The 18,614-nt window shown below is 41.0% G+C and overlaps 2 protein-coding genes across 2 annotated transcripts; one reads left to right on the top strand and one right to left on the bottom strand.

Annotated features, from left to right (window-relative positions):
- The first annotated feature begins 11,614 nt into the window (after positions 1 to 11,614).
- Positions 11,615 to 12,326, top strand: atoh1b (atonal bHLH transcription factor 1b). The gene has a single exon (XM_051954268.1). It carries the CDS (start codon positions 11,615 to 11,617, stop codon positions 12,308 to 12,310), a length of 696 nt encoding a protein of 231 aa, XP_051810228.1. The 3' UTR covers positions 12,311 to 12,326.
- Positions 12,327 to 12,331: 5 nt separating this feature from the next.
- dok3 (docking protein 3) lies at positions 12,332 to 18,504 on the bottom strand. Its single transcript, XM_022196016.2, has 5 exons — positions 18,253 to 18,504; positions 15,717 to 16,013; positions 15,368 to 15,458; positions 14,240 to 14,427; positions 12,332 to 13,989 (listed from the first exon to the last, which is right to left on the bottom strand). Exons 1-5 carry the CDS (start codon positions 18,307 to 18,309, stop codon positions 13,183 to 13,185), a joined length of 1,440 nt encoding a protein of 479 aa, XP_022051708.1. The 5' UTR covers positions 18,310 to 18,504; the 3' UTR covers positions 12,332 to 13,182.
- Between the last annotated feature and the right edge of the window lie 110 nt (positions 18,505 to 18,614).

Below are 18,614 nucleotides of genomic sequence, written 5' to 3'. Positions count from 1 at the left end.
TTTTTATATCTAAAGTATTGTATCCTGTGTGAGGTTGTCTGTCATGTGTTTGGGTTGATATCTGGTGTGCCATCCTTCATGAAAGTGACAGGCTTGGCTCAGTCATTTCTTTGCCATGTAACAAAGGGATGCTGAAACAATTTTCTTCTCCAGGACAATAAAAAGCTAGAATCAGGTGGGTTCGGGCTGCTGGCATCGTGGACCAAAACATAAACACATGCTGTGAAAAGGTCCCCATTTCATCTCGCCTTTTGTCACGAACAATCTGATATTTTATTTCCATACTTGATTTAATTTCAAAATGTCAACAAAGTTTGGAAAAATTATTTTGCAATATTTGACATTTTGATAAATAAACAGACTCACTTTCTTGCTGAGAGTTAGAGATGAAGATTGATAGACCTCTTATGACTGTAAATAAAATATGAAGCTACAGCCAGAAGACTCACCACATGTAGACTGCAGGTATAAGCTTCCTCCTATCTCTACGCTATGTATGTGTTACTGTTTTCAAAATCCTCTTCACTGTGGGAAACAACAAACAGCAACAACCTCCAGGCTAGCGGCCTACCAAACAAGAAAGTTTTGCAGAGGACTTGGATGGTGCAACGAGGCAACCGTGCTAGTTTTATTTCACTAAATTTGCCATTTTAGGGTTCCCTGTGTAGATACGTTCCACCACAACAATTCCAAATGTCACTATTTTGCAGCTTCACCTAAGAAGATATCGGTTGGTTTAAAGAAATACAAACAAATCAGAGCTTTTTTCCCCCCTCTTTACCATCTATTGCTAAATAATAGTGAAGTGCAGTCAGACCATTCTGCAAAACCACACTTACTTTAGCACAGCAAGTGTTAGAGAAACACTAAGTTTTGCTCTGTTCAACAAAAATAATATCCACTTAGGATACTTTAAAGGCTTACTAATTACAACCAGCATAAAATAGATTTTCCAAAATGTCAAACTACTGAGCTACAATATGCTTCCCATTTTACACTTGCCTGCATAGAAATGTTCCACCACAACAATCCCACCTGCCACGGTTTTACAGCTCCATCTAAGATGATCATAATTTGTTTATAGAAACACAAATATATCAGAGCTTTTTTTTTTTCTTTTTACTGTCTATAGCACAATAATAATGAGGTGCAGTCAGACTATTCTGCAAAAGTATTCTGCTTAGCCTAGCACTGCAAGAGTTGGAGAAATACCAAGATTTTCTGTTCAACAGTAACAATATCCACCTTCAACCACCTTAAAAGCTCACTCATGACCAAGTTGTATCAAATAGCTATTCCAAAATGTCAAACTACTGAGCTAAAATACTTACCAGAAGTCTCAGTTTTATGCTTTTCTTCAAAAGCGTCTGGCAGAAGAAGAAATCTCTTCTTGGCATCATCAAAGAAACGGCATGTATGTACATCCGCTGGTGCTGCTGCATTTTCATCTTCCTCATCTTAAAAATACAGGAAATCAAATTTCATCTGTTCATCTGTCAGTAAGTTCACTCTGCACAGAAGTTTGTTAGTCAGCACTTAACACCAGCGCTGCTCGTCTGTCAGTTTACCTTCTATCTCCAGCTGAGTTAATCACACCGCCTAAATTTAGTTCGTTATCTACCACAAATGTGAATGCAGCTGGACTCTGACTCAGAGATTCCCTTTCGAAGATGATTCAGAAAGATTAAATAAAAATACAACTTTGCTGTTTCTCTGACAGCAAACCCACTCTAGAAAATGATCTGATTCACAGCTGATAAAGGCTGTGATTCCAGCTATGAGGAGGGGAAGTTGTTTGTGCTTGCAAATTACTGACCTATCACAAGAATAACACATCCTTTACACCTCTCACCCCACACAACAGATTACACCTCCTCCCAGCTCCAACAAGTCTCCCCCTATTCCTCTCTTACTCACCCCTCACCTTTGCCTTGCCAGTCTCATCCATCTCTATTCGCTGCTTTTCCGCAGCCCGGACACTCACCTATATGGCATTTTCCCTCAGTGCCTTCAGTAGCACTGTGCAGACTGAGGATTACAACGAAGGACAAAGTGTTAATGATTTCCATTCAGTTTAGCCTCTGGGGCTCCGGAATATACGTCGTGGATAAATCCTCAGATTTATGACACCAACATTTTATCTTCTTTTAAGTGTGGGATGTTCACTAAGAGGGCATTGGGAATGGACGGGGAGTGCCATGCAGGAACCATGAACACCTTTGCTAATCCTTTGGCACCCCCAGCAGCTCACATTACAGATGGAAATCACTGAAGGATTATAACAGAAAATCAGCTTCACGCTTCACCCTCAGCAGTCCCAACCCTTTCTTTACCTCCCCACATTCCTTTTCATTCCCACCCCCTACCTATCATCAACTGAAGGTCGTGCTTTTAAAGGAGAGATCGCACCAATCTGGAGTGTCAGCATGGGAACAATTAGTTGGCAAGTGCAGAAAATCGCTCTTTTCATAATGAAGGATATTTATACGTGGCCCCTCATAGAGCTGGATGGACATGCTGCTTCATTGTTACCTAGACTCAAGGTTCAAGGCGCCTTCTTTTTCCACCATTCACTCCTTTCACATCCTTGCTTCTTGCACACATTTGCGCATAAACCCTGGCAGACAACCGTGATTCAAAGCCGCAAATGCAAACATAAAGGCTGTCGCTGCAAAATCTGACAGTCGCTCAGATGTCAATTCAGACTGAGACATCAGTGATTCTCAATCCAATTACATTAATCGACCATAGAAAATCCATACTGAAGGTTGATGAACAATCTTTACTGCCAAATTACAGGGATCGCATGATTATAATTGAAGTCGGCTGTGGCTGTCAGTATCTGTCTAATAAAATAATCTTGTTGAACTAACCCCTCTGACCGTGATCATGACAGACATAATTATCAATTTTTTCTCCTAAACATTGTGGCTAACTCCTCACATCATCCCACTCTCTTGTCAGCATGGAGACTGTCAGTGAAATATGAGAGTCTCACTTTGTTTCCCAACATTTTCCGCCTATAATAGACAAAGGGGAGGAGATCGAGTCAAAGTGGGCGACGAGGAAGACATGAGTAGCGCGCCGCCAGACGTTGAAGACACTGAAGGTCGTGCACTTTCAAAGGATTGCTAATTGAAAACAGCCTGGCATGATGTGGCGATGTCCACATGACTTCATAACAGCACTCACTTTGTGGAGCAAGTTTAATTCAGTCTGCAAGGTCAAAGAGGTGAGTGGACAAAGTGTTGCTCATTTCAACTGACTAGCAGCCACATGCTGCTCAGCTCAGCGCTGAACGCAGAGCGCTACTGCTCTCTACTGACAGCTGAGTGTCACATGCCAGAGCCAACGCTGCTTTCTGATCGAGACAGCCTGGTAATTAAAAAGGACAAAAAAACATGGAGACACCGTGAGTCCTTTCACACACTGGAGGAAGTTTTGGTGTACCTTCAGTTATTTTTTCTCCTCTCCCTCAGAGATTAGCATCCAGCGTGCTGGGGATATGATCGCATTTTGTCATGGCTGGTATCACAACAGATGTAACACCCAGCGAACTGTGCAGGGCCTTATTATGATAGGATACACATCTTTATCCTCAAAGTAAATAGCTTTCTGATTGCTGACCGTGGCTGAACCCTCCAGAGATATCCCCTTCTCAGACAACTGTCTATCTCCTGCAGGATTTATGTCAGGCACACTGCTGGTGGATCTGCACTGGAAGGATCATTCGGCTTTTTAAGTGTGTTCTAGCTTTTTAATAGTAATTATGTTTGTTTCTCTGAGTGAGGAATGAACCTCACTTTTTTGGTTTTAAAATGACTGATGGTGGCAAATGTATTATGTTGTCTCCATCTGGTGGTATCTGGTGACATTGCACTATTTTTAAGCTGCTTTTTTTAAATCGACTCAGAGATTCTTCATATGGCATTAACAGAAAATATTTGCTCCTGCTATCCTCTACACCTTAAGTTAAACCCTTCTGTTCTTGCTTGAAACCAGAACTGAGTGAGACATATCCAGGATGCCTCAAATCCCATCAAATAAATAAAGCAAGCAGGAGAGACATCTGTGATCACAACGGGTATTTGTTTTTGTCTTTTTTTAAATGCAGAATTATATGATACATATTTCAAATGTTCCAGGAAATGTACATTGAAAAATTCAAGTGGCTGCGTGAACAGAAAAACAAAAACATTTGAATGATGTAATGTGATGCAGCACAACAGCCCCATGGTAAATAAAAGCTTTCTCAAAATCTAAAGTTTCTGGTAAAACTATTGATTAACGGGTGTCTGTGTTGTCTGGTACGTGGAATTTTCAATACATGAAGGCAGAAACTTTCGGAAACATCTTAGAATATGATCGTTTCTCAACACAGCAGCACACTGAGAGCTATAAAATCACCAGGTGGCATCGTCACAAATTAGAAATAAGCTTTGCAAAAGTGAAAAAGTGGTTTGCTACATTCTGGTTGCACAGTTTATATATTATTTTATCTTCAATATGGTGGAAAAATGTGTTATTTAAAATCTTTGCCCCAAATTTCTGCAACTACTAAAGCCCTTAATGGAAATGGATCGGGACTGTAGACATTTTAGTTCACTCATGTGTTTGTCTGTGCATCAAAACCCCATATAGCCTAATGGTGTTATTACAAGCACAATAGCCTGAGCATCCATTACACACTGTAAGTGTCTATCTACCGCTGACAGCTCTAACAGTCCCTGATGCTCAAGTGTCTGGAAGCCTTTCTTCTTCTTTTGATGGACTGGGTCTTTACAGCCTACTCCACGGCTGCCTATCTGCCATATGGTGCGCCGCTGCATAAAAAGACTCAAAACTGCATTTTTAGCCTGTCGTACATGAAGGAAAACCTATGGAAGTCCCATTAAAACACACATTAGATGTTTTTAGGATTGATTAGGCACTCTGGAAGTTTACTAGATGACTACACTGCTGATGAGCTGTAAACTCTTTCTACCCCAAGGAGACAAAAACAGAAAAACACGTTTTTGCGGAAGGACACTGCAGCCTGTATCCACTCCTGCGGCGAGAATATGGATCATAAGTATAAACATCACAGTGTAAATGCAGTCCCTGACTGGTAACAGTCTTGAATTCCAAATATAAGTGTTATCAGTTTAATGCATTATCTATGAAGGCATTAATGGATTATCATTATTGTGACTGCGTTCGTGTAAACCTTTTTAATGCTCCTACTTTATATATAACGGGGAAGTTTACTATACTGCAAATAATTATATCTTAAAGGCAAATCATATAATTTCTAAATTAATATTGTAAAGTAAAACGTTGTATTTGTATTTCACATGTAGTTAAGTAAAAATATGAATCTGGTTTTAAAAAAAAGCCAAAAGTTCCAATATCCTAGCCTATCTGCGCTAGACAACCCACGGCAACGAATTTAATTCTCTGCCAGGGTGGGTCTAGTTACCCTCGGTAAGCCTCGAGGTTGGATGCTCCTAAAACTGACCGACGAATCACCATGAAGTGTAGAGTCAGAAGGCAGGCGTAACTAAGTGACGACAGAGGCGCGACGATTCTGACAGAAGCAACCGGAAACAGCTAGCCTAGCCGCGCTAGACAACCCACGGCAACGAATTTAATTCTCTGCCAGGGTCGACAACAAAAACGACAACAGTCGTTGAGCTCCATTAGCACCGACTCTGAATAATCTTTCTGTTAACATGTCTGTAATATACTTGAGCTTCACCCATTGACTGTATAATTAAGGCTTCACCGAACCTCTGATTTCCGGCGCTCAGCCTATTTGTTGCGCTGATTGGTTGTATACCTACCCAATTGCTGCAGAGTGATTTGAAAGACAACCTTTTAGCCCGCCTCCCTCCCTGCCGAGAGTTCCTAGACCCTTGCGTCTTCAGAGCGGGGTCTAGCGTGGCTAGGCTACCAATATCCATGTACTGTAAGATAAATCATAAGCACAAGAAGTACATATATGACTGAAAAACTCCAATATTTACAGTTTCCCATTGCGTACCATAGTGTTATTGGCCTGTGTTTCAACAGAGCCGTAGGTGAGCTGGTGTGCTTGAGCTGCAGGGAGTTGTGGGTGGAGAGAGGCGGTGACTTCATAGAGCTGCACCTTATACAGGAAACAACAGTGGCTTAGATGTGTAGAGTTACATCTAAGCCATTTTAAGGACAAAAAATTATTATTTTTTTAGTCAAAATGTAATGTATTTTCAACATTGATATATAGAGATGAGTTTTTCAGGGTTTATTTAATGCCCAGAGAGCGATTTTAACTATATCTGCTTCAGAAACATTAGACTCACAACAATAAATAAGAAGAAAACAATGAATAAATCAACATGCTATGGACTACTGTTATAACACAGTACTCGTTAAGTGTGTTTCTATGTCAAAAATGTAATGATACTTGTGGACTACAGAACTAATAAGCTTATTCTTATGTTGTCATTTGCTCACAGCATGCAACGTAAAAATAAATAACTATATTTAAAAAATGGTGAAAATCTGGCAGCAAGTAAATATGATTAAAACAGCGGAGTTCTGTAATGTTCAACAACAGCAGCATAAACAAAAATAAATATATGTTTTTTAGAGCTATTTGTAATGAATACAGATTTTGGTTGTGGACACTATTTAAATCATTACTTTTCTTGCTGTGATTTTATTAATTAATGTCTGTAATTTCACAAAGCATAGAGATTCTGGGGGGGAGGAGATAAACCATTTTAGTCCTTAATATACATCGCTTTTTTTCTCAATAACAGCAAATATGTGTAAAATAAGTACACTTTTTGCTGTTTTGAAGACAGTTAAAGCAGTGTAAATCTCTGGTACAATGTTGTAAAAGAAGACATTCCTATTTCTACAAATAAGATTTTTATTTATTATTGTTATTTGGACACTATTCACAGTTGTGGCCTCTTTTTTTTTAAAGGATTAGGTAAATGAACACCTTTATCTTTTGCAATTTTCTTATCTGTATACTAGCAAAACGTGGAAAATTTGCAAAATAATAGTAAGTTGCTGAATGAAATTACACTGAAAACTATTTTGAGAGCGTGTTTTCTGCAGTGTGTTCTACTAAAATACCTCAGTAAGGCACGTGTCTCACAGGGCTAGGAGGTCACACCTGTGGTCAGAGCTGTGATCAGACCTGTGATCAGTGGAGCAGGCTGGACTCTGAAACCTGCTTTGTTGTCCTCTGGGTGCTGCTGAGTAAACTGCAGACATGACTGCGATGACTGCGGACCCTGCGGGCTCCGTCTATCTCCTGTATCGCTGGTTAAAAGACCCCCTGCAGAGAGCTGCTCTCAGGCATCGCGGTATTTCCTTCCACTGCATTTGGCAACAGAGCCGCTATTCTCGCGATGACTGCAGCAAATGAGCTGGTCCTGAACGTATTATCCCCACGTATGCAAATTCAGCACAAAGTCCACTGCGGGGAGAAAAAGTCATCTTCTCTTATCATTGTCCTTCTCAGAGTTCATCAATTAGCCTTTGCCACAGACAACATTGACTTAATGAAGCGTTCCTTTAACTAGAATATTACTTCCCTTTTCCCAAATTAATGAGGCCGCTAATTGTCCTAATTTGCGCCTGAAACCCGGGCATTAAGATTTCTCTCTTTGCTCACTAGAAGCACCTCCGTAGCTCCGGGTGTGAGGGGGGGATAATTACAGACTAGACTGCTCCCAACATCAAGAGCTGCACTGTTCTTGGTGCAGGATTGTGTGAAAAAAGACGAGGAAAGCCTCTGTTATTAGGAAATTAAAGAGCCTTTAATTAAAACACAAGGAGCACTGTATTAAACACTGTGTGGAGCTGAGAAGAAGGAAACCTTACAGTGTGTTTAGGAAGAATTTACTGATATTTGTATGTGATAAACATTATGGAAACAGAGTCAATCAGGGTGCAAGTGCAGTAGATGGACACTGCATGCATAATGTTGTTTTTTTTTTTAATCTAAATTATTTATTGATTCATTTATTGAGACTGCATGGAGTGTGCCACTGCTTTATAGGTCAAATAATTCAAATAATTCACCATGTAATACTGTCATTTCTAGAGTACCCAAAAGGATCAGCAGGTCAGATGAGTAATTGTTCATTTATTTTCCCAAAACTTCCATTTTTTTCATAATTAGTACCAAATTACTCCTTTATTTACAGAGAACTTTCAACAAATTTATTACAAAATCGGTCACCTGTAAAATAGAGCATTACAGCAGCATGGTGCTTTGGATTTAGTTCCTATTTATGCACAATAGAGCCTCAATGCTTCAAACCGAAGCTTCAAAATGGAGCTGAATAAATTATAGACTGTTTGGGGCCACGGTTCCCCAGAGACAACTGAGGAGGCCCCCAGTCAAATGATCTCACTGTCAACTTAATGTTCTCGGAATTGCACAATAATACACTGTATTATTATTGGAATTGCTCTCAATATCTCCATAATCAGCCTGTGATAACACACACACACACACAACAGCCCTCAGTGTTTACAGTGTTGAGTCAAGGATCAGGATGAAGAGCTGGACTGAATCCAGGTTCCATCACCAAACTCTGGAGGCAGCTGCAGTCATCTCTGCTTCTCTGCCAAATGAGTGACATGTTGTGAAACCATCGGCTGGAGTTGTGAAATTTCTGAGGTAAATTGCACAAACTAGCATCATACAAGATATTTTGTTGTGTTGCAGCAATGTTGCAGCAGCAATGGTATATTAATGAAGCCGCTTGGTGAAACATTTTATGTCTTACATTGCTTTTACATTGTTATTAATATAAATAATATAAATAACACTCACCATATACGAAGAAGAACAAAAAGAAGAAGAAGATGATGAAGAATTGTATATAAAAATACAAAATTTGTCGTTTTACAACATTCAAAGTTTTTTTTTTCTCTTTTATAGACATGGAATTATCAACAAAATTACAAAAAATATAATGTGAATTTACATGTGTAATGTTACACAACAATAAAATCTGTAACTGTGAATAACCATTAAATTTTATGGGGAAACTTGGCTTTTTTTTATCCTAAGTGAAAGTTAAAATATATTTACGGTTTTATTGTAATTTCCGAAATATTTCCTTTTAAAAAAAGAGAAGATGAAGCTCTTTAATTCAAATTAATTATTGTCAATGTGCTTCTAAAATCAGACACAATTAGTGACAATTAACAGAAAAGAGTCTGAAATGTGAGTTATGTTGTATAATCACAGAAGTTTTTGCAACAAAAATATTTATTTAACATTAAAATAAAAACATGATCTCAGGCAAAATTAAGAGTAGAAAATGTACTTTAACTATGGAAAATTATTGTATCTTTATGAGATGATTATTTGTTATATTTTTAAGTACTTTTTCAAGTTGTTCTAAAAAAGCGTAGCTTGACATGACATGAGTTGTTATCTGATACATTTTGTGCATTTAGCATTTCATTGTAAGCCATAGTTGTGGTAAATGACCCCCATCCCTGACCCTGACCAAGTATTTCAGATTTAAACATTGTAAAATGACTGCAAAAAGCACCAGAATGACAAAATTTTATATCATGTCACTCTTTGTGGTGTCTCAGCTGTCAGAGTAAAAAAGAGGTTTATTTGCCAATTTGTTTTGTTTTGATTTTTACAGTGTAGTTTGGGTGAATAATTGAAGTTTTTTAAAGAAAATAAATTAAGTGGCAGACTAATATGCAACCTTACTTTACATGTGACTAATCTGAAGTTGCTGTTTTTGTTCCCTGTAATTTAAATTGCTCCATTTTCCAGCTTCATTGTGTGGGGAAAAAATACATACTGACTGCAGTTGAAGTCTATCGGCTCAGGTTCATGGGATGCTGTTGCTCAGTGTTTCACTTGTTTTCCTGCCACTTGTACAAATGTAGCCAACAGTAACTGCAGCTAGGCTGCACTTACCCCTGCGCCGCATTATAAAGGATAAACTAAGCCCTCCTCTTGCAGAAGGTCAGCAGAAGTTGACCTCAGAAATGTTCCTCACACCTCCTCGGCCTCCTCCTCCTCCTCCTCCAGCTCCTCCCGCACCAGATGGGAAGTGTAGCCGCATTTTTAAAAGCCTGGACTCAGGGTTACAGGCTGTTGCGCTGGCAGTGGGGCTGAAGGAATGAAATATTCATGTAGCCAAAAAAAGGGGGAAAAAATGAATGGACACCCCGGGACGAAGAACGTGCCGATTTATTCAACTAAAACCAGGCCTCATTAAACTGCTGGCGGAGAGGCAGGTCACGGTGATTTTCTTTACCAGCTCTCGACCCCGACTGTCACGCAAGCAGAGAAAGAGAGGAGGAGGGAAGAAGGAGGGGAGGAGATGGGGCCGCGAAATTTGTCCAAGTTACCATCACTGGGCTCCGACGTGTCACGATCTCCCGGCGGACACGTCTGAAGCTGCTCCTGCGCAGTAATTGATGGTCTAATGAGTGATTAGCTCCAGTGTCAGAGCCGGGAGTGTCAGCGTGGAAGCTCCGTGTCGCTGTGGGCCCAGCAGCATATGGGAGATGGGTGACACTGGCTGTAACAGAGGTGTGTGGACCTGGTGCGCGGTGCCAAGGGACACCAGCTGATACGCACAGGGCAGGAGTCACATAACTGGAACCAAGAAAACAACAAGAAGAAAAAAGCCGAATTTATCTTCATTCATTTGCTCTTAATTAGAGAGCAAACCCATCTTGTTAAATAAACAACCGGAACAACAATAAGAATAATAAATAACAAGCATGGATGGAACGCTTGGTTTTACGCACAGTGCGTGTTTTCATCCTCGCCAAATGATCCATAAATCGCTCTGAGACAACTTATCAGTTATCGTGGCTCTGCTTATAGACAGGTGTGTCTCCAGCCTGGTCTCCCACCTGTTCGTTTTATTATTCCTCTGCAAATAATCCAGCAAAGATTGGCCATCTTTTACAGTTTGTTTGAGAGCAAACTTGTTTGTTGCCAGAGCCAATCAAGAAGTCAGTTACTTTGCTCCTGATAAAGAATTGGAGCAGTGATGATGATGATGGCAATCCAGGCTTCAGTGTTTGCTTTTACGCACAGCAAACCACATATTACCAATGCAAATGAGTCAATTTAATGAAAATATATCACGTAAAGTCCACGAGTTGCCACAGAAAAACACCTGTTTTGACGGTTCTGCTTGTTAAAGCAAGGTCTGCTTTATTTATTTATGGGATTTTGTATCAATAAGTAATAATGCAGCCCACAGCCTCAGATCCTTTACACCTTCTTCTCTCCTCTTCTGAAAAGCTTTTCACACACTACACGCTCCTAAATGATTAATACTTTGGTCTCCTCTCTATGCGAGGATAACAACAAGGTCGTGATTGAGTTACAATGCACAATAGGAGGAGAAAAAAAAGTGGAGCTTTGTCTAATTGTTTGACAGGGTCAGAGGGGACTGTGCGATTGGCTGCTGCCTCCTGAGGCTGCAGGCCTGTCAGAGCTGCTGGGAGTGACACAAGGTGACTGAGGGGAGGCTGTATAAATTCTTGGCGCATTGCAAACCACTCCAGAGAGGAGAAGTCTTCTTGTGCGACCTTTACCAGCCGTGCCACACGACCACAGGCCACTACAGTGATGGCCGCAAAAGCAGAGCTCTCAAGCTGGCCAGAATACCCGGAGGATTTCTCTCTGCTGCAGCAGCGCAATTTGGCGCACATCAACTCCAAAACGTGGATTTCTTCAAACTCAATCCGTGCGTTCTCAAGGAGGGACGCAGCCGCAGACGCAGGCGGCATCCCGCTGGAGAAACTTGTGCCAGTGAGTAAACTCCCTGACTGCGTTTCTGCTGCAGGCATCTCAGACTCAGACGCCAGCAAGGCAGCAGATGGAGGCAAGATGAGCCACTTCGGCCCTCAGAGACACAGACGCGTGGCAGCCAACGCCAGGGAGAGGAGGAGGATGCACGGCCTCAACAAAGCTTTTGACGAGCTTAGGAGCGTCATCCCCTCCCTGGAAAACGAGAAAAAGTTATCCAAGTATGACACCCTCCAAATGGCGCAGATCTACATCACGGAGCTGTCTGAGCTGCTGGCCGGAGTGGTTCATCCGGAGTGCAGGAGTCCGCGTCAGGGCGCAGCGGACAAGACTTCCAGGAGGAGCCTGATTCACTCTATAAGGCCAGCAGCCAACACGCAGACCCCGAACCCGCTGACTGGAGAGCAAAGAGACCCCTCCAACTCCATCAGCCACCTGATTATACTGGGACCTACATCTGACTTGGAGTCCAACAAATCAGGCACCTCATCCAACAGCAGCGAGGATGAATCTTAAGACTGTCAGTGCCATGGAGGAAGATCAGGGTTGGAGACAGTAACAGGGAACCACTGCCTTTTAACTGTTTTCCAGACATTTGCATGGCAGTAAACAACAGTAGACATGATGATTGTATGAGTGACACAGTCCTACTGCATATTTATAGCTTAGATGTTGCACTGCCTAATGAGAAAAAGTACAGGAAAAACTCAAAAAGGCCCACTAAGATCTTATATATGGACTCCAGCAGGCCTTTTTATGCACTTTACACATCCTGAACCACTGACCTTTCCAGTTTGCCTAATTGAGAACAAGTATTTTTCTATTTATGTATTGCTAAGGGGTATTTTATGAGGGATGTTTTGCTACAATAAAGATTTAATAAGACTTGAGTGTGCATTTGAAGTTATTTCTATACTCACAACAACAAACAATGTGGACTCTGCAAAGCGGTTGACTGATATGTGACAAAGCCCTCATAAGGAAGTAGAAGAAACTAATTGCGAAAAATGCTGCGTGCCTCATTGAATGTAACAAGGAGTCATCATTTTTTTCCCCCCAAAGCGTTTCCATAACAAAAACAATCAAACAGCCACTTGCATGCTCATCCAGCTTATCAGCTAACATCACATTAAAAGATATTGTAGCACATTGCTTCTCTGACACAAACAAAACAACATAAATCTTCCTTTTTGCAATTACAACGCATTCCAGATGCATTTTTCATACAACAAGCTACTAGGAAAACATACAAACATCTGCCAGCCCAAAGTGCCTAACTGCGTCTTCCCAGTGGAAGTGGTTTTATAGAAGTAAAGGAACTAATTATGCTTTATGACAATTTATCATGATTAAAATTGCTTCTTCTCGTCTGTCTGTTAACTAATAGCCTACTGAAAAAATGTGGGGCTGGCTGCTCCGTGGGGAGGAGGTAGCTGGAACTTTGCCAGGTCCTTAGAAATGATTGCTGCCAGCCTGTGTTTAAAACTGCCAGGGGCCTCTGTGGGGGCAGCAGGGGCGGAGGAGCTGATGCCCTCCTCCGTCTCCTTCGTGTCATCCGCCGCCTGTGCATTGTAGCTCGGCTGGAAGTTGTTATTCACAGGGGGCAGAGGCTGGCTGCGGGGCTTGGGTGGGGCAGAGGGAGCAGATTTGGTGAGGGCGCAGGGAGTTAGGGGAGAGGAGAGAGACTGGAGCTGGGCATTCGAGGAAGGTTTTCTCACAGCCGAATAAATGCACTCTGAATTGTCTGTTTCTGCTTTTCTGACCAAAGGAGGCGTGGCTCTCCTCAGGTTGTAATAAATGCTGTCCTCTATGGAGGTACCCATGTTTAACGAATCCAGCGAGCGACAGCGTTCCTCCTCGTCCTCCTCTCCCACAGCCTCCCTGCTGCTGGGTCTGGCAAGCTGTTTTATATCTCCTGCAGAAGTGTGCTTAATAGTGGAGTAGGGGCTTTCAGACTCATCCCCCATGTCAGGAGAAACATCTGCAGGAGCAGGAAGTTGCTGGGCTGGAAGGGAAACTGGAGACACGTCCGAAAAGGATCTTCTGTGGACGCTGACAGGTTGGACCCATGAGTTCTTCTCCACGGCACACTGCTGGGATATGAGCTGGAAGATCTGAGGACCGTACTGGGTCAGGAAGGTGAAAACTCCTTCTCCTGAGTCACAGCGACGACCTGCTTCAATGCTGAATCCTCCCTGCAATCACACCCAATAATCTTTGATATTTTGTAAAATATGCTCGGTGTTGGTACAGAATAAACAAATGAGCTGTATGGTGGTAATTAGTGAACTTTAGAGGCACTGGTAAGCAGATTTTGTCACCTTTAGACAAAACCAGGCTTGCTGTGCTGCTTTCCTGCACTTCCAGACCAACCGACTCCTGAATGTTGCTTCATATTTGAACATTAGAGTCGTTTTAATTAAGAATATGCCATCTGACTTTTACCTCAACCTGTCCAAACTTGCGTAGGAGCCTGTATGGCCAGCAGTAGACAGTACGACCAGCACTGACATCCAGCAGAATCACAGCTTCTTTGTCTGGATACACCACATACTCTCCAGCCAACCGGCAGCGCTTGGACGCCTCTGTGCTCTGGACAGTCACTTTGTACTGGTTTGGAGGAAGAGTCCGATCTAAATATGAGGAAACATCACAGAACACTGAGGTCAGCGCAGCAAAACTCCACATGAAAGAAAAAGTCTCTCCATAAGAAGCCTGAGCAGCAATGTGTCAGCAAAGGAAATAAAATTACACCAAATACATTCTCATATTGAAAAAGGGGCTGATTTAAAATTGCTTGCATTCCACTAATCCCTCCATGTGACCGGGCTGCCTGGATTGTTCAGAAGTGTAATCCATTAGGAAATAAAAAGAAATGCATTTGTATAAGCCACAGCTTGCTGACGCTAATACATTCTGGCTTTCATGTGTGAATATATTAGTGGCTGTAGCTGCTGCTCACATATATGGAAAGTTTCTGCTGATGTCTTGAATTTATGATGCAATGACATCTATTTCTTTCATTATAATATTTTCACCGATTTATTCTTAGTGATGAGTAATTTATAGTTAGTAATAGTAAGTCTAATGTTTCATTTTTTATGCTTTCTTTTAACCTTTTATTCTGACTTAAAACAAACTTTCCTAACAACATTTGAAAAGGCACAACTTTTTAAACTGTGTACGCCAGTTAAAAGTTTAATGACTTAACTGCAGTTGTAATGTGTGCCACCACAGATTAATAAAACTGATCCAAGTGCACAATTTTGACCCATGGGAAAGCCAGTTTTCTACTTGATTGAACTTTTTAAAACTTTTAAGTACATTGCAAATGAAAGCTGCAATAAAATATTAAAGAAAAAAGAGCAAACTAGAAAATAAAAATCACTTTTGCACCAAAGCTCCATGACTAATTCAGTCCCTTTGCAATGGCTTCAGAGCCACCAGTGTCACTACAATTATGTTATAAGACAGATGTGACAAACAGCAGGAATAAAAGTTCTGTAAGCGCAGTTATTTATTTGTGATTGCATTTGTCTAATCAGTTGCTGTCTGCAGGTTGATGTGCATTACCGCTTTTCCAGGATGAGTAAAGGTCATTGTCCTCCATGGTCAGACCGTTTCCTCCCTTGAAATCCCCTTTGTCTGATTCTCCAGGATCCTTCTGTGAACACAGAGGCACTGTAAACATTACCTGAAGTGTACACCTCCCTCTTATCACTGCTTTATGACTTCCAAGTGGTAAGATGCAAGAAACAACATTGCTTGTGCAAGCACAAGAATTAGAGAAGTGAAGTGGCAGAAGTTACAGATACCGTATTAACTTCCTCATTACGCTATCTGGATCTGGCTGTGGGTAAGGTTTGTCTTCACCTTTCTCAAATTTAAACACTGACAGGAGGGAGAGGGATGTGTCTGGTACCTGGAAGGCTAGGAGACAGATGGCGCTCAGCCAGTCCCGGCTGGTTGTGGAGGCCAAAGTGTAGGTGCCCTGTGTGGTGTTTAGGTAGAAGGCCGAGCACCCAGCAGGACAGGACTCCTTCGGAGCAGCAGTGACACTGAAGCAGTCGCTCAGACGCACAACTTTTCTCTCCGTTTTCTGCCAAGCCTTCTTCTGGTCACCAACAGAGCTGCTGTCAGCTACACAGCAGAGCTCCAGCCGGCCGACCCCTGTAGAGCTAGCTTTAAAAAGCACCGTCCTCATTTTCCGCCACGATTTCTGTTGGAGGGGGAGTGAAACAAGCAGCTGTTAATAAGTCAGCTCCCTCTTTCTTATATAACAAAAGACAACTTTGGTACGTTAATAGTGCGCTCAGTATTGGACCCCGTTCTTTTCCCTCTGTACTTTCAATGAGCAAGTACTGAACCTGTTTCTGTTGTCACTCACACACAGCGCTATATTTATGCTTTTCAGTATCATTTTACATCCTGCTGAAGCGTTGAACTGAACAATTTTAAGTCAACCTTTTCTATGTAGCTGAGAGATGCTAAATAGATATCTCACTACCTATTGGATCTACACTACATTTCTGGCTGCGGCAATTTTAGATAGTGAATTTAATTTGAAGTGCACATTTTAGGCATCACTGTGCCCTCCACCGTTTATAGAGCCTGCAAGGTCACACAGGATGTACAGACGGCTGACAATTTAAAAAAAAACATCAACGTTAAGTGCTAGAATATCTTCAGTGTGCTTTGACATGAGTTAATAAAAGTACTTTAAATGCAATCAGATAAGCACAAGAGACGCGCTGTGCATTACCTAGACAGGATACAACTTGTGAAATCAATTAGTAAAACAAAACAGTAAAAAAATACCAAAACAGGCATAGGAGAGCAGCCACTTGTAAGATCAATATGTAAGATAAAAGTAAAGACGAAATATTCAGACCATTAAGACAAGCTCAACGCCATTAAAAACATATACATCTTTAGATTTCTTGAAAATATCAGTAAGGGAGATGAAACGATCGCTGATGAACACATAACAGCAAAATCTAGTACAGATCTTTACTAGGGTCAGATCTGGTGACTGTAGTCATTCTAGCAAAAGATTCACATCATTTTCAAACTTATCAAACCATTCAATGATCAGTCGAGCTCTGTGGATGGGAGCATTGTCATCCTGGAACAGACTGCTCCCATCCACAGAGCTATGTTTCATCAAAAAATGAAGTTGATCGCTCTGAATGACTTTGTATTGATTAGTGAACTTTCCCTCTCGAAGGACAAGAGAACCCAAACGGTCCCAATGAAATGCCCCATGTAGCACAGCAGAACCACCAGAAATCCTATTTTTAATGCTGTTCAGGTTTTTCCTTTAATTTGTCACCTGTCTGCATGTGAAGATCATACTGAAGCCATCAGGATAAAGTGTTGCAAACATCTGGCTTTAAAAGACAGAACTGACCATTTCTTTTTAGGGTTTTTTCCCCCACATTTTGTATTGAGCACATCTTTGTTTGAAATATGCCATTTACAAGATTATTTGGGTGAAATAAATTCGTATTCTGTCTTCGCTTTGTCTGTCAAAACACTTTGTAAAGCCCTTGTTATTAAAAGTGCTATATTAATGAAGCTGTTATTAGTTTGGTCTCACACAACGAAATCTGAGTGAATATGGGCTCATGTGCAACTATAAATATTACTTTATAAAAGGTGTTTCTGTTATAGACCATTTGAGGTCAGACTGTTTTCCACGTTATGAGTATCTCATGCTTCACTGAGCCACAGCTAGTGGCAGGTGAGAGCAAACTGTATTGAGAGGCTTTTTACAAACCACAACCTGAGAGATCATAAAATAGCGACTTAGTATTCAAGTCACTGACAAATAAACATCTAATTGACCACTGCTGTTAGTGTGGGTGAGTGTTGTGCATTCATCTACTCATGTGACAGTTAGGGACCTACACCAGATTTGGTCAACAAAACCATCTTAATCTTTGCCCTGATGTAATTGGTGTGAAAGATGAACAGCTTTCAAGTCACAGCTCAAGTACCCCAACTATTGAAAAGCATTTGAAAATAAAACAAAATGAAGCACGATTTCAAAAGACCACTTTGCCAAATACGAAGTATTTCTGGAATAATGCAACTTCTTAAGTTTTGCTAAACTTAAATGAAAACAAATCAGAAAATACATTTTGGTGAATAATAGGATTATTAAGACTCAAGTATAATTCAATTGAACATTTGCGTTAGATTCTACATGAACAGTCTTGGTAGTTCAGTCTTGGACTACATTGCAACATCCAAAATATTCTTGTGTAGAGAGGACATTGTAAAAATAATTATCTGTCTTTGCAAGCAGTGACTTAAGACAAGCTCTATTTAGCTTTAGACTTTAAACCTCCGATGAACAACAAAGCACTTCGTGAAGGTAAAATTATTTTTGCATCTTAAAACTGCCAAACAACAGGTAATATTTTAGAAACGTGCTAAATGAACATAGAACTTACTATTCCAAACTTGACCACCTGCAGGTACAAGATCCCCTCCTTGAAGATCACATCCATGTTTGTGAGCTCTGTCTGAAAATCTTTAACTCAAGTACAGCGCTCAGCCGTTGCTGCTTTGTGCTCAACATGCGAATAGCCAGGGAGGTAAAATTAGGCTTCCTATACCACCAGAGCTATTGTTTCCATTACGTCACCAGCAGCTTTCATTCTCATTAACAATCAACTTATCTCTTAGGAAACTTAACTGTTGCAAAAGAAAGGGCACACAAGCTGTGTGTTGCCGTTTTCTTGTGTCAGACTTCCCTTTGCATTATTCTGCTTGTTTTAGCAACTTCCTCACCAGACAAAACTTTTGCCACACC

This window comes from Acanthochromis polyacanthus, chromosome 10, assembly GCF_021347895.1.
Source record: "Acanthochromis polyacanthus isolate Apoly-LR-REF ecotype Palm Island chromosome 10, KAUST_Apoly_ChrSc, whole genome shotgun sequence".
Lineage (NCBI taxonomy): Eukaryota > Metazoa > Chordata > Actinopteri > Pomacentridae > Acanthochromis > Acanthochromis polyacanthus.
This window is presented reverse-complemented; position numbering and strand designations above follow the sequence as displayed.

Coding starts and splice junctions, on each gene's coding strand:
- dok3 (XM_022196016.2), bottom strand. CDS start 18,309: ATGGATGTGATCTTCAAGGAGGGGATCTTGTACCTGCAGGTGGTCAAG. Junction 15,459..15,716: donor TCTGTCTCCTAGCCTTCCAG/GTACCAGACACA, acceptor CTGTGTTCACAG/AAGGATCCTGGAGAATCAGA. Junction 14,428..15,367: donor TTACTCATCCTGGAAAAGCG/GTAATGCACATC, acceptor CCTCATATTTAG/ATCGGACTCTTCCTCCAAAC.
- atoh1b (XM_051954268.1), top strand. CDS start 11,615: ATGGCCGCAAAAGCAGAGCTCTCAAGCTGGCCAGAATACCCGGAGGAT.